Below are 13,847 nucleotides of genomic sequence, written 5' to 3'. Positions count from 1 at the left end.
TTGCATGCAAGTTTCAAACACACACAATTTCAAGAACTAAAATTGGATTGTACAGTGTTAGCCTACAAACTGCTCTTCTTTAAACACTATGTCTTAGAGACCTTCCCACGAGGCCACAGTGACTTGCCCATTCTAACAAATGAGTCCACGTGTGCACGGACCATATATTTAGCCAACCCCCTACCAATGGGCATTTTGGTGGTTTTGTTCTTCAGTGATACAAACAATGCTATAATGAACTTTCTTGCACATCTATTTTTGTTCACTGGGATATGTATTTCTGCAAGTCCAAGAAAGGAGTCTTTCTGGGTCAAAGGAGATGCACATTTGAAATTATAATGTATACTGTTTACTTGCTCTCTAAAAAGAGACTTAATTAGTACCCCAATGAACAGTGTACAAGAGCGTGTGCTTCTCCAGATTCTCATCATTTACCAAATCTTAATCTCTGCCAATCTAGGAGGGAAAAAAAATTGCTTTCATTTTCATTTCTTTCATTGTGAGTTTCACCATCTTTTTGTAAAGTGATCGAACATTTATATTTTTCTTTGTGAACTGCCTCATTTCATGACTTTAAATGGACTGATTCATGTATTACAAATATGTTTCCAGTGTACTGTTTATCTTTTGACTTTTACAGAGAAATATAAATGTCAATTTTTCTTTATGGCTTCTGGGTCTTACGTCACATCTATGATTATAAAAATACCCATACTTTCTTCTAGTACTTTATTATACATATATTTTTTCATTTAGATTGTGAAGGAAAAGAAGCATATAAACCAATATGTTTATACTGCTTATTCTAGAATTGTAAGTGATTTTTAGTTTTCTTCCTCTTGCTATGTTTTTCCCTAAATTCTCTACAATGAACTGCATCACTCTTATAAAGAGGAAAACAGCAGGGCTATGTAAATGGTGTTTTGTTAAAATATTCTAATTTCAAAGTAAACAATATTGATACAGGCGTGAGCTCAAACGCCCCTAGAGTCAGAAACAAACAAAAATCCTTAAAGCCCAAGCATGAGCTTGGGCTAGAATTCCTGACTAAAAGACCTGGATAAGCCCCCTCTCGTCTTTAAAATGGGGAGACCCCCACCTACCTTGCAGGGATGTTGAAGGTTTGGGGTTAATTTAAATGAAGTGCCCAGCAAGAACCTAGGCAACATGATGGCCAAAATGGTGGGGTGTTTTTCATAGTGGGTTTGATGTTGAAAACAATAAAACATTACTCGGAGCCGTAGCTCAGTAAGATAGAAGATTCAAGTTGGAGCGTACCATCTGAGGCATAAAGCAAAGCGTGGGTGGACTGGCCTGAGACTGGATTGCTTCTGAGGCTTACAAATGTTTTGCAGGCAATTCTAAAAGAGGAATTATAGATGTGTTTTGAGCTTCCCCCAGGGCCTACTTTAAAGAGGACAGTACTTAATTGAAATAAAAGGTTTTCCTTTTTTAAATGTTTTATTTACACAACAAAATAATCCTTACCCATACCTCGGGGCTTCAGGTATGTGTCAGTCTTAGGTCGTAAGCTCTAGGCCAGTGGTTCTCAATTAGTGGGACTGAAACTGATTCTGGGACTCAGAGTTTGCATGAGAAAGACTGAGGCACTCAGAGAACGCATGCAGTCCACCAAGGGCTGCGTTAAACAGAATAGGCCTGTCTTCCCACAGTGGTGGGCACTACGGGAAAGGCTGAGAACCACTGCTCTAGGCAGCAGGGGCTGGCACAACGTAACCACTCTCCAGCACCTTGCACAGCATCACATGCAGTCATGTACCTGTGCATTCTGGGGGGGACACCATGCTCGGGGGTCAATGTCTAACCCGCTGTGTCTTTTAAGGTATGACAGCAGATTCATCGCCTAGGTCTAGGGCAGCAGAGGACAGCAGAGGGATCCAGCTCCTCCATCTTGAAGTAATACCAGTGGAGATCGTCAATCGAAACTGTCCCTATACACTTACCCCAACACTCTCATCTGAAAAAGCGACGCCCGGTCGCAAGAAAACAGAGCCTTCTTGTTACCTTCACAGGCTGGTCCTGGGCTGAATCGGTCTCACTGCCTTTCTCTTTCTTCTTTTTTTGTTTCTTTTTCTTCTTTTTGGCTCCAGTGTCATTGGCTGGACTCAAACCACTGTAAGACAAGTAAATACCGATGCAGGGTTTTTAAAAAATCATCTGTTTTGGGCTACACTGACAAAGAGCTTTCTGTGGGGACAGACCTTCCTTAATCGAGCCTGCTGGCTTCAGAAGCAGACTGGAGGAGGATCCAGGTTCCCAGAAGGGGCATTTAGAGGACACCAGAAAACACAGCTCTCCTCCCCGCTCCCACCCGCTCCCAGGGAGGGAGTGCTGTGCAAGGAATGTCCTATTTGTTTGAAAGGACCTTTTCTGTTCTTATTTTTATTTTATGTTTATTTTCTTGAGGTGGCCAGGCTGCTGGCACCAAAGGCAAATGATAACTGTTAACAGGGCATTCATACCACCAATACGTCCTTAGAGCCCTAACGTTAAAAACATGACAGCCAAAAGTGGTCTCTGTGGCAACCCTTCTTCACTCCCACTCCCACCCTCCCAAAGCATTAGGTTTAATGAGTTTCCCCAGCAGGGTCTAAATCACAAAGCAGTATTGGAAAGGGAAGAAGGAACAAGGAAAAAGGCAGTTTAATGTTGCTGTGCTCTGTGTCCAAAATTGTTCATCACGAGCAATGCCTAAATCAGTCCCATGCAATCGAGGACAATTGTCAGCAGGCTCAGACTGGGTGATCACCACAGGCAAAACCCAGCACCAGGAATCTGAGAAAACAACAGTAAAGCACCCAGCCACTCCTGCCACAAAGAGATTACATGAAACATGTGTGTGCGTGTGTGAACATGGTAACAGGGACTTCCTCATGCCACTTTCCTTCTGTGCGGCATACCCAATGCAGCAAAAAGTTTCATAGTCACATTTCTGTCATCTTTTATTATCATTTTCTGTATTGTCGCTCAATATTTTTATTGAGATACAAATCATATATATTTTACTGTGTTTCTTTGACATTTTCCATTCGTTTGCTCCCAATTCTTTTTAATTTTACGATACTAGTTTTGGTTCTGGGTTCCCCTCATTTTATTGATTAATTTTAAGGTTCACCTGATAGCCTGCTTTCCTAATTACTGATGTCGTTGGTTTCTGCCATGTCTAAATTGATGCTGGCATTTTCAGTCTGGGAGTAATTAATGCCTGACATCACTCTGCCATCCTCCCTGGAATTCTTCCATTAAAAAGTCAAAATTAGAAGTCCAATCTGAGAGTACTAACCTGCACGATGAGCTAAGCTCAGGGCATTGTTTTAGCTACATATTCTAGATAACCAATTTTCAAAGAATTAACAGCGGAAAATACATTTTCCATGCCATTACGGTCAATACCATTTAAGCTTTATTTTATAATTCAGAAAACCTTCATGGTCTTAAAATGCCTTGGGGTTATTAAGAATATTAATTATCACCGTACAGCAAGCGGTGTGTGCCGGGAGAAGGCGATCCGTAACCTTGTCGTGCCATTTCCTGTTGCAGAACGTCTTCAGACTCATCTCTTCCTAGTCCTGGGAGCAGCACTCACATCCAGACTTCAGGACCTTAACACTTGGACTCAAGTTATCTCCAGCCTTTACGGGATCTCCCTGACTTCAGTCTTTCTGCATCATCTTATACTCTCTATTGCTGTGGGACTCACCTCTGTGAAAACGGCTTTGCATGTGTGCCTCCCATACTTGAAAGCCTAGTGACAGCAGCTCCTTAGCCTGGAAGGTCTCAAGCCCAACGTTTCCCTTGGCCCATGACACTCAGTTCCTATGTAGCTCATACATCCTCACCTGCCCCTGCTCTGGAATAACTGTGCGTGCAACCCACCTGTCCAGGCCTCTCTTTAGGCCGCTGACACAGAGACTGTGGAGTCAGGAAGATCCAGTAAAGGCTGGAGGTTACTTCAGTCCAACTGGAAGGTCATGAAGTCCCAATGCAAGTGCACCCCCTATGTATTAGTTTGGTGCAAAAGTAATTGCGGTTTGAAAGGTTAAAAATAATTGCAAAAACCGCAATTACTTTTGCACCAACCTAACAGTATATTAATGAGACACAGAAGGCATAAGGCAGAAGGATGACCAGTGAGTGACATTCAGAGGGGAATAAACTCCTTAAAGCCTGATGCACAGCAAAACCCCCAAGGCCATGGCAGAAAAACAGGAACCATAAAGTCACTTATGGCCTGAAGATTATCTTTTTCTCTGAATAACTCAATTTTGTTATCACACACAAGTCCATCTGCAGCCTATGACAACTCTGTGGTTTTCTTATTCCAGAGGTAGTCTCACTCCTCTGGAATACGTGCAGCAGCATGAGGTTTAGGAACTGGTTGATGTTAGGAGACAAATCAGCATCCCATTGTTGACACAATTGATAAATCCTTATTCATTTCAGCGTATGGAATGAATTCTCTGGTCCCTGTACATGAATCACAGTAAGAATTGTTTTTCCGTGAGCTTTGACCCTGAAGGTCAAGAACTGTAACTGGCAACTGCCACTCCCGGGCCTCGCCGCTCTCACTGACATCCGGGGGCCCAAGTGAACGGGGCATCTCCTACCTTCGTTCCCACCCCCGACAGTACAGCCTCCAGGAGTCTACAGAGTGAAACACTGGAAGAAAGCTCTTCATCTTCTCCAGTTGATTTCTCAATAGAACGCGGTGAGCAGTGTCACTGCAAACATGTCATCACTAGGTGTCAGATTCCATGCTGTCCGTGTACAATGTGCATATACTGCAGCCAGACCCTGTGGTTTAGGAGTGAGTCTAAAGGTGTTTCTGAGTATCAACAGATAATGCCTGAAACAAATTAAATGAACCAATCCGCTTCCTTTATAATTGAGAGAGTTTAAGTGAGTCTTCCTAATAATGGGAAGCTGGGACCCCATGGGGCTGGGCCTTTCATTTCCACATCAGCCAGGCCTTGGGTGCAGGTTGTCTGGAGAGAGAGCATCTCCTGGGGAAGGTACTTTCCTCAGTTGAGGACAAATCCTGGGCAGAGGCTAAGCTATGAGCGAACAACAGGCAACACTCCCAGCATGGGGGGTGAGGTAGCCTTTGGTTCCTGCACCAGTGTGTCCACCACCATTTTTGTCACTTACACATGCGTGCACTAAAAACACTTTACTTTTGCTTTATTTTAACTTTATACAAAACCATGTGTTTTCACATTAACTATGTGAAATATTCTGGTACTTTACTCTCATGAACTATTACATTTCTAAGGTTCTTCTATATTGGTTAAATGCAATTTTAGTTAATTATATTTTCTTTGCTGTATGGTATTAAATCATGTCAACATACAATAAAAAAGAATTGTTTTTCACTATTTTATGGAAAAAAGAAATCAAAAAGGTCAAGGTAAAGAATTGCTACATATTAACCAACTGGTTACTTACTAAATACAATTTCACATAAGAAAGATAGAAGAAATGACTGCCTCCAACTTTAGATGTCTTTACAAGTGTGCAAAATCACTAAAAAACTACCTTCCTGCTGTTGCTCTTGCTAACTCAGTGGAGACACTTCTGTGTAGCCATCTCCTCAAGGACCCCATTTTTGTGGAAGGATCTTGGGCTGAACGTTTGTCCCGTTTTATGCATTAATACAAGTGCCTAGCAAACTCCAAGACTCAAACTAAAACCACAGAGCTAATTTCATCTTCCTTGTATTGGCTTGAATTTGCACAAGCAGCTACGAAGCAACAACCCTGTTTCAACTTGTACATTAAGCATAGAGACAGCTGAAGAACAAAGGGGAATTTTTTTTAAAAAAAGAGTAATTTTTACTGAGCTGGCAGGTATTGCGCCACATCCAAGAGAACACATTATGAGTTCACCACGGTCTTCTAGTCAACACCTCAAATAGGAAGACAACTGACTCAGAGAAGCAACTTCCCAGGAGCTCACTAGGGTTAGCTTTCAAGGTAACTATGATTATTCTTACGAAACCAAGTTCAGAGGCCTTGAGAGTGTATCTTCAAGAAGCATCCTAGGAAGCCAATACCGTTTCACAGCCCAGTGGCCTCAGCTTGGATCTGGGGAGAACCCATAGAAGGACCCCCCAGAAGCCGGGCTAGTCCTTCTCTAGAACTCTGGCGTCATTTCTAAAAGGACGTGAAGCCCCAGGACACGCTGGGATTCTACAAATGGACACAAAAAGCCCTGAGTTCCTATGCCTGCCAGTCCCCTTAGGATACCCCAGAGACTGGCCTGAACGTTGGAACACAGCAAATCAAAGTCCAAAAAGAAAGAGGGAGAATTAGTGAAATTTGCTTTCTTTTTTGGGAGGGGGGAATAGTGTGTGCCTGAAATTGAAAGGGAGTTCACAAAAAATATGAAATTTGTATTCTAAAGTTGATCAACTCAAGTCATTAATGAACAACAACCTAACAAACATGGGATGAATTAGCAAATGACAGACCCAGAAACAGGAAAGAAAAGCAATCAAGCAATGTCATTTTTTAATGAAGGCCAAAATATTCTAATTTCAAATATATAAGAAATCCAATGGATGCTCTGGTAGAAAGTCAGGGCTGGGGGAGGAGATGGAAAACGAACCTCAGTACTTATTTCTAGAGACAGAATGCAGCGCCAGGGTGTGAATGGGCGGGAGGAAAGGGCAAGCTGACAGATGAGCAACAGGAGCACGGAACTTCCAGCCAACATGAGCAGTGAGTGTCTGTAACATGGGCTTCCCCTCAATCCCAGTGGATGACAAAATCCACTCAAAGGTGTGTGGCTGAGGAACAGTGAGTGGTTACTGTGGAAGCTAAACCACAAGAACTGGAAGGAATCTCAAGGCCATCTGCGTTAACCTGTTGTTTGTGGAAGAGAAAACCAAGGCCCACAGATGTGAGGCAAACTGGTCAACAGCTAACCAATTAGCACCCAAAGACAAGCCCCCAATCTCTAAAGACTTGGTGTATTCCTCCCCCAACATTACAGTCTATCCCCTGGGAGAATTTACCTGAGAATCTCCAAAGCCAAAAGAACACTGTTCCATCACACTGGGCCCTAAAACAAATTTCCGTGTATTAGAGGAGCAGGTATTAAAGGCAATGAGGAGAGTGAGCCATGTTTTATCCAGAAAGCCTCCCTCCTCTGCCTACTCTAGCTCTCCTCGATGTCTAGGATTATTGATGAACCAGGGGACTGTAATGGTGGCACTAAACCTTCTATTTTGAGATTTGGATCTCTGGTATAATTCGAATTAGTAAGTGTAATTTAGCTTGGGACTTTTTGAAAGCTTTCTATGGTTCTGCTTGCTGTACATTTACTAGGCATACCAGTTTCAATGTTTCAGTTTACTTCGGCCAAGTGCTGGCCCAGTGACTTGGGAAAGGTTTTGCATCTGTATGGGATCCACTCCTGGCTCCAACTTACATCTACATACCGTGTTTCCCCGAAAATAAGACCTAGCTGGACAATCAGCTCGAATGTGTCTTTTGGAGCAAAAATTAATAAAAGACCTTATTTTAATATAATAGGCTTATTTTACTTTACTGTAAGACCAGGTATAACAATACCAGGTCATATATATATATATATATATATATATATATATATATATATATATATATATATATATATATATATATTGCTTCCTGGCTTCCCAATGAGAGTTAAAAATGTCCTAAGTGTAGGGACCACATCTTTTACAGCTATTTCCCACAGCACCTCTCATTGTGCTGAGCGCACAGAGTTAAGAGTTCAATAAATATGTGCTTGACTGATGCTTTCCAGGCATAACAGACTTAAAACTCTTGAAAAGCTGGAGCCCAAAAGAGGGTCAGAAAACATCTTCAGTAATGTTTCCACAGGACAGCTGTGTTAACATTCTATGAAAGCAGTGGACATGCTGTGCTCTTTAGAGCCACTGGTTAAGATTTTAAATGATCAAAAAAAAAAAAAAAAGATTTTAAATGATCAACTTTCTTATTTGTTGTCTTCTCCCTCCTTAGGACCTGTCCTATTCCTATCAGAGTTAAAACAAAAAAGCTCCACTGTAACTACTTCAAATGATTCCAATGCCTAATACAGACTATAGGTTTAGTTTTGATTATGAGATCAACAGAAGAAAAAAAAAAAGAGTTCAGAAAATGAAATTCACAATTTTCGGTCTCTTGTTTTCTACCCCCAAAAACTAGAAGTTAAATCTTTGGGCTAAAATTCAAAATTTCCTAAGAGACTTAGTAAATAAATCTGAACCTCTAATATCCTTTTGATTCCACTTTTAGACATCAGGAAATCCCTGTGCAGATTAATTTACTCATGAGGTACGATCCCTTCCCCAGCAATCCTATTAGTGGGGAGGTGAACCAAGTAGCATTGATAAGCGTGCCCAGGGATGAACCACCAGCAGCTGCCTATGCCCTGTACTGCTGGGACTGCAAGGACACTGAATGCAGTACCCCACACTCTGCAAATGTCCACCAATCAGTTATTTATATAAAAAACTGCTTGTGAATCCCAAACAACAGGAAAAATAAAAACACTTTAGTAAGGCTAAGGCATCCTAGGAGGCCTATGAAAAGAACAGTAGGTTGTGGGAAGGGATTACAAAAGATTGCTTTTACTGCCACCCTCTGCCCTCCCTGTGATAGCCAGTTTTAAGAGTGAACAAGTCAATTCCTGTCACGGAGGAAAACTCTTTATTTAGAGGTCACAACAGCTCTGATATACTTAAAAGTTTAAAATGGGAATGAGACAGAAATGTAAATTCCACGTCCTCTGGGTTACTTTGGCGAGCTAGACTGTAACCTGGCAACTCCATGGTCAAATCAAATGCTGTTCAGAGACCATTTTCAGTAATTTTCTGAGCAATGACTCAATGCTGGCAACAATTGCACACACTAGAATGACCTCCAAAAAAGATATTGGTCTATCAAGGAGAGTTTAAAGGGGCCGGTCACATCTATCACCAATTGGCTTCCTAGTTAGGGAAAGTCCATGGGTTACGGAATGGATCCAAAGACTGGACTCCACTCCCCGAGTCAGGATGTAGAAGTCAATGCAGTAGGGGAAAGAAATCCAGTAAAATCAGAATGGGTCCTTCAGGGTGTCAAAGGGAGAGGAGAAGATGCAAATCCCCAGTCTCACCACAAAAGCTAAATCGGTTACAAGAGAAGTCTAGCAGAGATAATCCACGCGAACAGCTTAGCACAGTGCCCGGCACAAAGTAACAATAGCAAGAGACAGCATTTATCGAACACTTAACAACAGTGTTCTCAAGGTCAGCAGCAGTAGGAAAATTTAGGAAGCAAGGACTGACCGTGTCAAAGAACTTTAGTTTCATTTTTTTGGGAGCTCTCAATAGAAAATACCATGTCTTGTGTGCCTTTAAATGCAACAATCACAAAAGCATCTTCCTTGAGGAATTGGAAGAGAGGCTTGCAGGGCTGAGATTTCAAATAAAAGGTTAAAGAGGAAGAGCTAAAGAAGCATCTTCCTGAAGTTACTGAATCTATGCTACCCAAATCTACGGACTCCATAGGGAAAGGGTTAACTGCAGACTTAGTAAAGCTGAGAAATTTTAGAGTGAGCACATTAGTTAAACAATGTGAAAAATCAGCAAAACTGGTTTGCCACGAGCAGCAGTCTCCCTGAAATAGGCTCTCATTTACTTTTCATTTCTTCTGCTTTCCAATCTCTTCTCTTTGAAGCAGCTCTTGATTAGTTTCTTTTTAATTGCCACTTAATTGGGAAATAAAATTAGAACACTTATTTGATACCAGTGATGGGGTTTCTCTTTTCATTTCTGCTTTGATCTAGTTTTGAAAAACCAAACGCCGAAGGGAGAACTTCAGAAAAAGAAACTGGAAAGATTTCTTCTTTCCAACAGACAGATGCAGCCATAAGCCATCAAATAAATATGCAAAGAATCCCTTGGAGAATCTGATGAATAAAACAAAAGCAAGTGAGGACAGCTTATGGAATTCCTTTCAAAAAGACCTTTCCTTTTTGCTTAAGTTTCTTCATAAGGGATAATATCTCACAACGAGGAAGTGAGGAATACTTGTAAGAACCCATTTTAATCTGTCCACATGGGGTAAGAGAACAGGATGGAAAAGAGACCTCCCTTATCAAAGCGTTCTTGACGATGGCTTACCAGCATCTCAACGGTATCAATGACATTGCAAAGTAAATTCCAAAAGAATCCTAGGAACAAAACAGTCTAAAGGTTCTTTCTTGTTCCAGAACACTCAGGTGAACTTTACTTGTTTGGTACCCCCCAATTAAAATCTGGCAGCTCATAAGGTTTATTCTTTGTAACTCTCGGAAAGCCTTTCACTAAAAACAAGCCAATTAAAGCACAGAGATGAAATCATGAACTGCAGGGGGATGCGGCACAAAGATGATCTTAGTCTGACTCTCCTCTCAGTTGCTCAGGGGAACTTATGTCAGGCAAGTAACGGGGGGAAATACTGCCTTCCTCTCCTCTGTTGAGTGGATGTTTTAAAACAATAGCTGATAAAAAAACTGTAGACAGATACATATATGTATACCTATACACACAAACATACTGTATATGTATGTATGTGCATACATATGGGTTTATATGTACATATGAAATTTATACTCACCAAATGTTTAATTATGGAAGAAACACATGACCAGAAAAGTCAAGAACTAAACTTATACACAAAGGAACATAAGAAACTAACACAACTGCACTTCCTATGATTCCAGTGCATGAATGTAGCTCCTTTCATTAGCGTAAAGCACTGTGAGCGCATCCTGAAAGAAAAGCCTAAGAGAATAAGGGTTAGTTTGAATTATCAGAATCTAATAGCAAATATTATACTTTAGAATCAAAAACATTGAAAGAAACTCTTCCCCTTCAAGTCTTATATCACTTTTGAAAACATTTTAAATACAGAGTGTCCCAAAAAAATGTATACACATATCAAGAAAGGAAAAAACTGTATTAATATATACTGATAATAAAAGATGAAAACAAGTCACGTTTGACTTCTGCAATTACAGGAGGTGCTCAAAGTGGTTACCATCAGCTTCCAGGCGCTTCTGATTACCGCAAACTACTGCTTGAGCAACGTTGACCAAAGTGTTAACATCTCTTAAAATGTGTACTCTCGTACATTTTTTTGGCACCCCTGGTATTGTAAGACAAGAAAATTTCCAAGAAGCCAAAAAACAGTGGAAAACTTTCACAGTAAATTGGAGAATCCTTGATTTCTGCAGGTATTTCATAAAAAGTGTAGCAAGGCCTACAGTGACACTTATTTGGGGAAAGAAAGTGTATATATAAGGAAAATCTTCCCCTCAGTGAGGAGAAATGAAACTCCATCAACACTGGGCTAAGGACTTTAACATCTGCCATTCATTCATCCAGCAAATATTCATTAACACTAAGTGCCAGGAATCTCAAAGACATGAACCCTGTTCTAAGACACCTTACAGTCAGGAGAGGCAGGGGCTGGACACATGTTATTTAACTACTGTCAAGATAAAAGCTACAAAAAATACAGTATGTGTAAGGGCAGGGAGGCAAGCTGGGGAAGGAGGACAGAGATTTGAAGACAGAATAGGAGGAAGGGGGGGAGACCAAATTCCAGATGTTATCTCATTTAATTCCCACAACTGGAGATTAAGTTTACTATTAAGTATCAGCACCAGGCTTTGAACCCAGAATTGAATGGCTCTAGAGTCTATGTTTTTCCCACCGTGCCATACAGCTTCTTCCCCAAACCGTTTCCTCTGACGCTTAATGGAAAAATGTTGACTCTATCTCAGAATCCAAACGCCAGAACTAGGCTCTGTCCTCCAGGCTGGGTCCTCTGCTTTTCACCTGCCACCTCCCAACTCATTTACTATAAAGACCTCTAGATTTGGGATGCTAATGAACTTAATTTGTTCACCCAGACCATAATCATACACAGAAACAACAACAACAACAAAAAAGAAAAAAAAAAACCTTCGAAGTTTTTTTTAGATTTACCACTTTGCTGTACTATAAATAAAACACAGAACTTTCTGCCAAGCAGTTTTGCAAAATAATTCATAGATTATAGGGAACAAAACTAATTAAAGAGCTATAGACACTGATCAGGGCAACAGTTTGGCAGAGAAAAACAAAAGCAGCTACACAAAGAGCAAAGAAGCTGTACTTTCACTTCTGAAATGACTTCTAATTCAACAACTCTCATTTGTGACTGGGATGTCTCCTCAGGGCTGCACTTTCCCTTCTTCCTGTTCCTATTTTCTCTTTCTCAGCTCTTCCATTGTTAGGAAACTCACCCTTCGAAACAAAGCTTTTATTACATTAGATCTGTTGTGAGTAATAGCTAAAGAATAGTCTTATGAAAACCAAATTGGACAAGCTTCCTCTTCCTCTACATTCTTCTCATGTTTAATGCTGACTGAAGAACATAAAAGCGAGATCTTTTAACCTAAGGATTCACCACAGGCAAATTATAAATCATTTACATAATTCTATGTTCTCCCGTCTCTGCAAGGTAGCAGAATTTTTTTAAAACTTTACCCAAAGATCTCTACCTCCTACCTTTACCTCCAGGACTACCATCAATACTGCAAATGACAAGATGGCTATGAAAATCAGACAGATCACCGACACAGCAAGTTATACATCCAAAAGGCTCTCATGACTTTCCGTTTAAAAACATATTTGTAAATATATAGACAGGGAGAGTGTCAGCACCAGCCACTGTAACAATGAAGAAAGAGGAATGACAGGGTGTGGCTTACAAGAGTGAACACTGATGTGGAAATAGAACTCAACACTCAAACGCCTGATGCATTTCTTCTGCCCAAGAAACAGATAGTTGCTAGCAGGAAAAACCCTAACGTACACTATTCAAGAAAGACCATTACTCAATTTCTTGAAGCTTGAGGCTACTTCGCAAAGTTAACAAAGATGCTGGAAGAATTATATACCGTTTAGGAAACTTATGGATTATGTGGAGCAACGGACACCTTACATCAAAACATTATACAGTAATTACGTAGGGTTTATAAGGTAAGTTTGTATTTTGAGATTCTCTGGTAGTGACATTTTACAACATAATTATGGTCTGAATAGCCTGGTGAATTTTCTCATTGAAGGTGAACTGCAGCGAAACGTTTTATTATTCGTTTATTGCTAGTCACGTTGTTCACACAACACCTCTATAAGTAACGTTCCCTTTGAACTGTAGTGTTATATTGACCCGTGTTGTGCCATCGAAAACTATCGTCCAACAGGCTCTTTTCCCCAGACGCGCCGTAAGCATATGAGTGGAACATTACACAGAACTTTTATATAATAAAAGTATTCAATGTCTCCGACCCTTAATATATGAGCACCCACCCTGGTAAATGACAAAGACAGCAACCAATCGCCAGGCAGGATCCCAACGTCTCAGCCAATAAGAATATGGGGGTGGGGTTACACTAAGCTCCCGGTGACTTCCCCGCACCCCAGAGACCCAGGTTGTGGGGGACTGGATGGGAATTGGACTCCGAGGATCTCGTTACCCCCGGTTGTAGCTGTTGTCCTCCTCGTTCTCGCAATCGCTGCAGTGCTCATGGCCGTTTCCGTTCCCTTCCATCATCTGCGGCCGCGGAGGTGCCGGCGACTTCACTGCTGTCTCACTCTCGTCCGCCATCTTGAGTTGCGAGAGCCGGCCTCCACGCCTCGCTACATGGGGGGTTCCTATTGGACATGGGGAACTTGCGCTATATTCTGGGTTTTGTAGTTTTTGTGGCGAAGGGAACCGTAACTAGGAGCGGCTCATTCCCAGGAAACCGGAACAAGGTAC

The 13,847-nt window shown here is 41.2% G+C and overlaps 1 protein-coding gene across 1 annotated transcript in view; it reads right to left on the bottom strand.

Moving 5' to 3' along the window:
• Nucleotides 1-13,730, bottom strand: part of NMT1 (N-myristoyltransferase 1) — a 28,567-nt gene extending 14,837 nt beyond the window's left edge. Inside the window, exons 1-2 of the mRNA XM_019752207.3 lie at nt 13,564-13,730; nt 2,026-2,134 (exon numbers count right to left, since the gene is read on the bottom strand). Of these exons, the coding sequence (XP_019607766.1) occupies nt 2,026-2,134; nt 13,564-13,694 (240 nt within the window). The 5' untranslated portion in view covers nt 13,695-13,730. The remainder of the gene's footprint in view (nt 1-2,025; nt 2,135-13,563) is intronic.
• Between the last annotated feature and the right edge of the window lie 117 nt (nt 13,731-13,847).

The sequence above is a fragment of the Rhinolophus sinicus genome, chromosome 12 (assembly GCF_057876585.1).
Source record: "Rhinolophus sinicus isolate RSI-liver-muscle chromosome 12, RSI-T2T, whole genome shotgun sequence".
Taxonomy (NCBI): domain Eukaryota; kingdom Metazoa; phylum Chordata; class Mammalia; order Chiroptera; family Rhinolophidae; genus Rhinolophus; species Rhinolophus sinicus.
The sequence above is the reverse complement of the archived record's forward strand: the minus strand, read 5'-3'. Positions and strand labels throughout refer to the sequence as shown.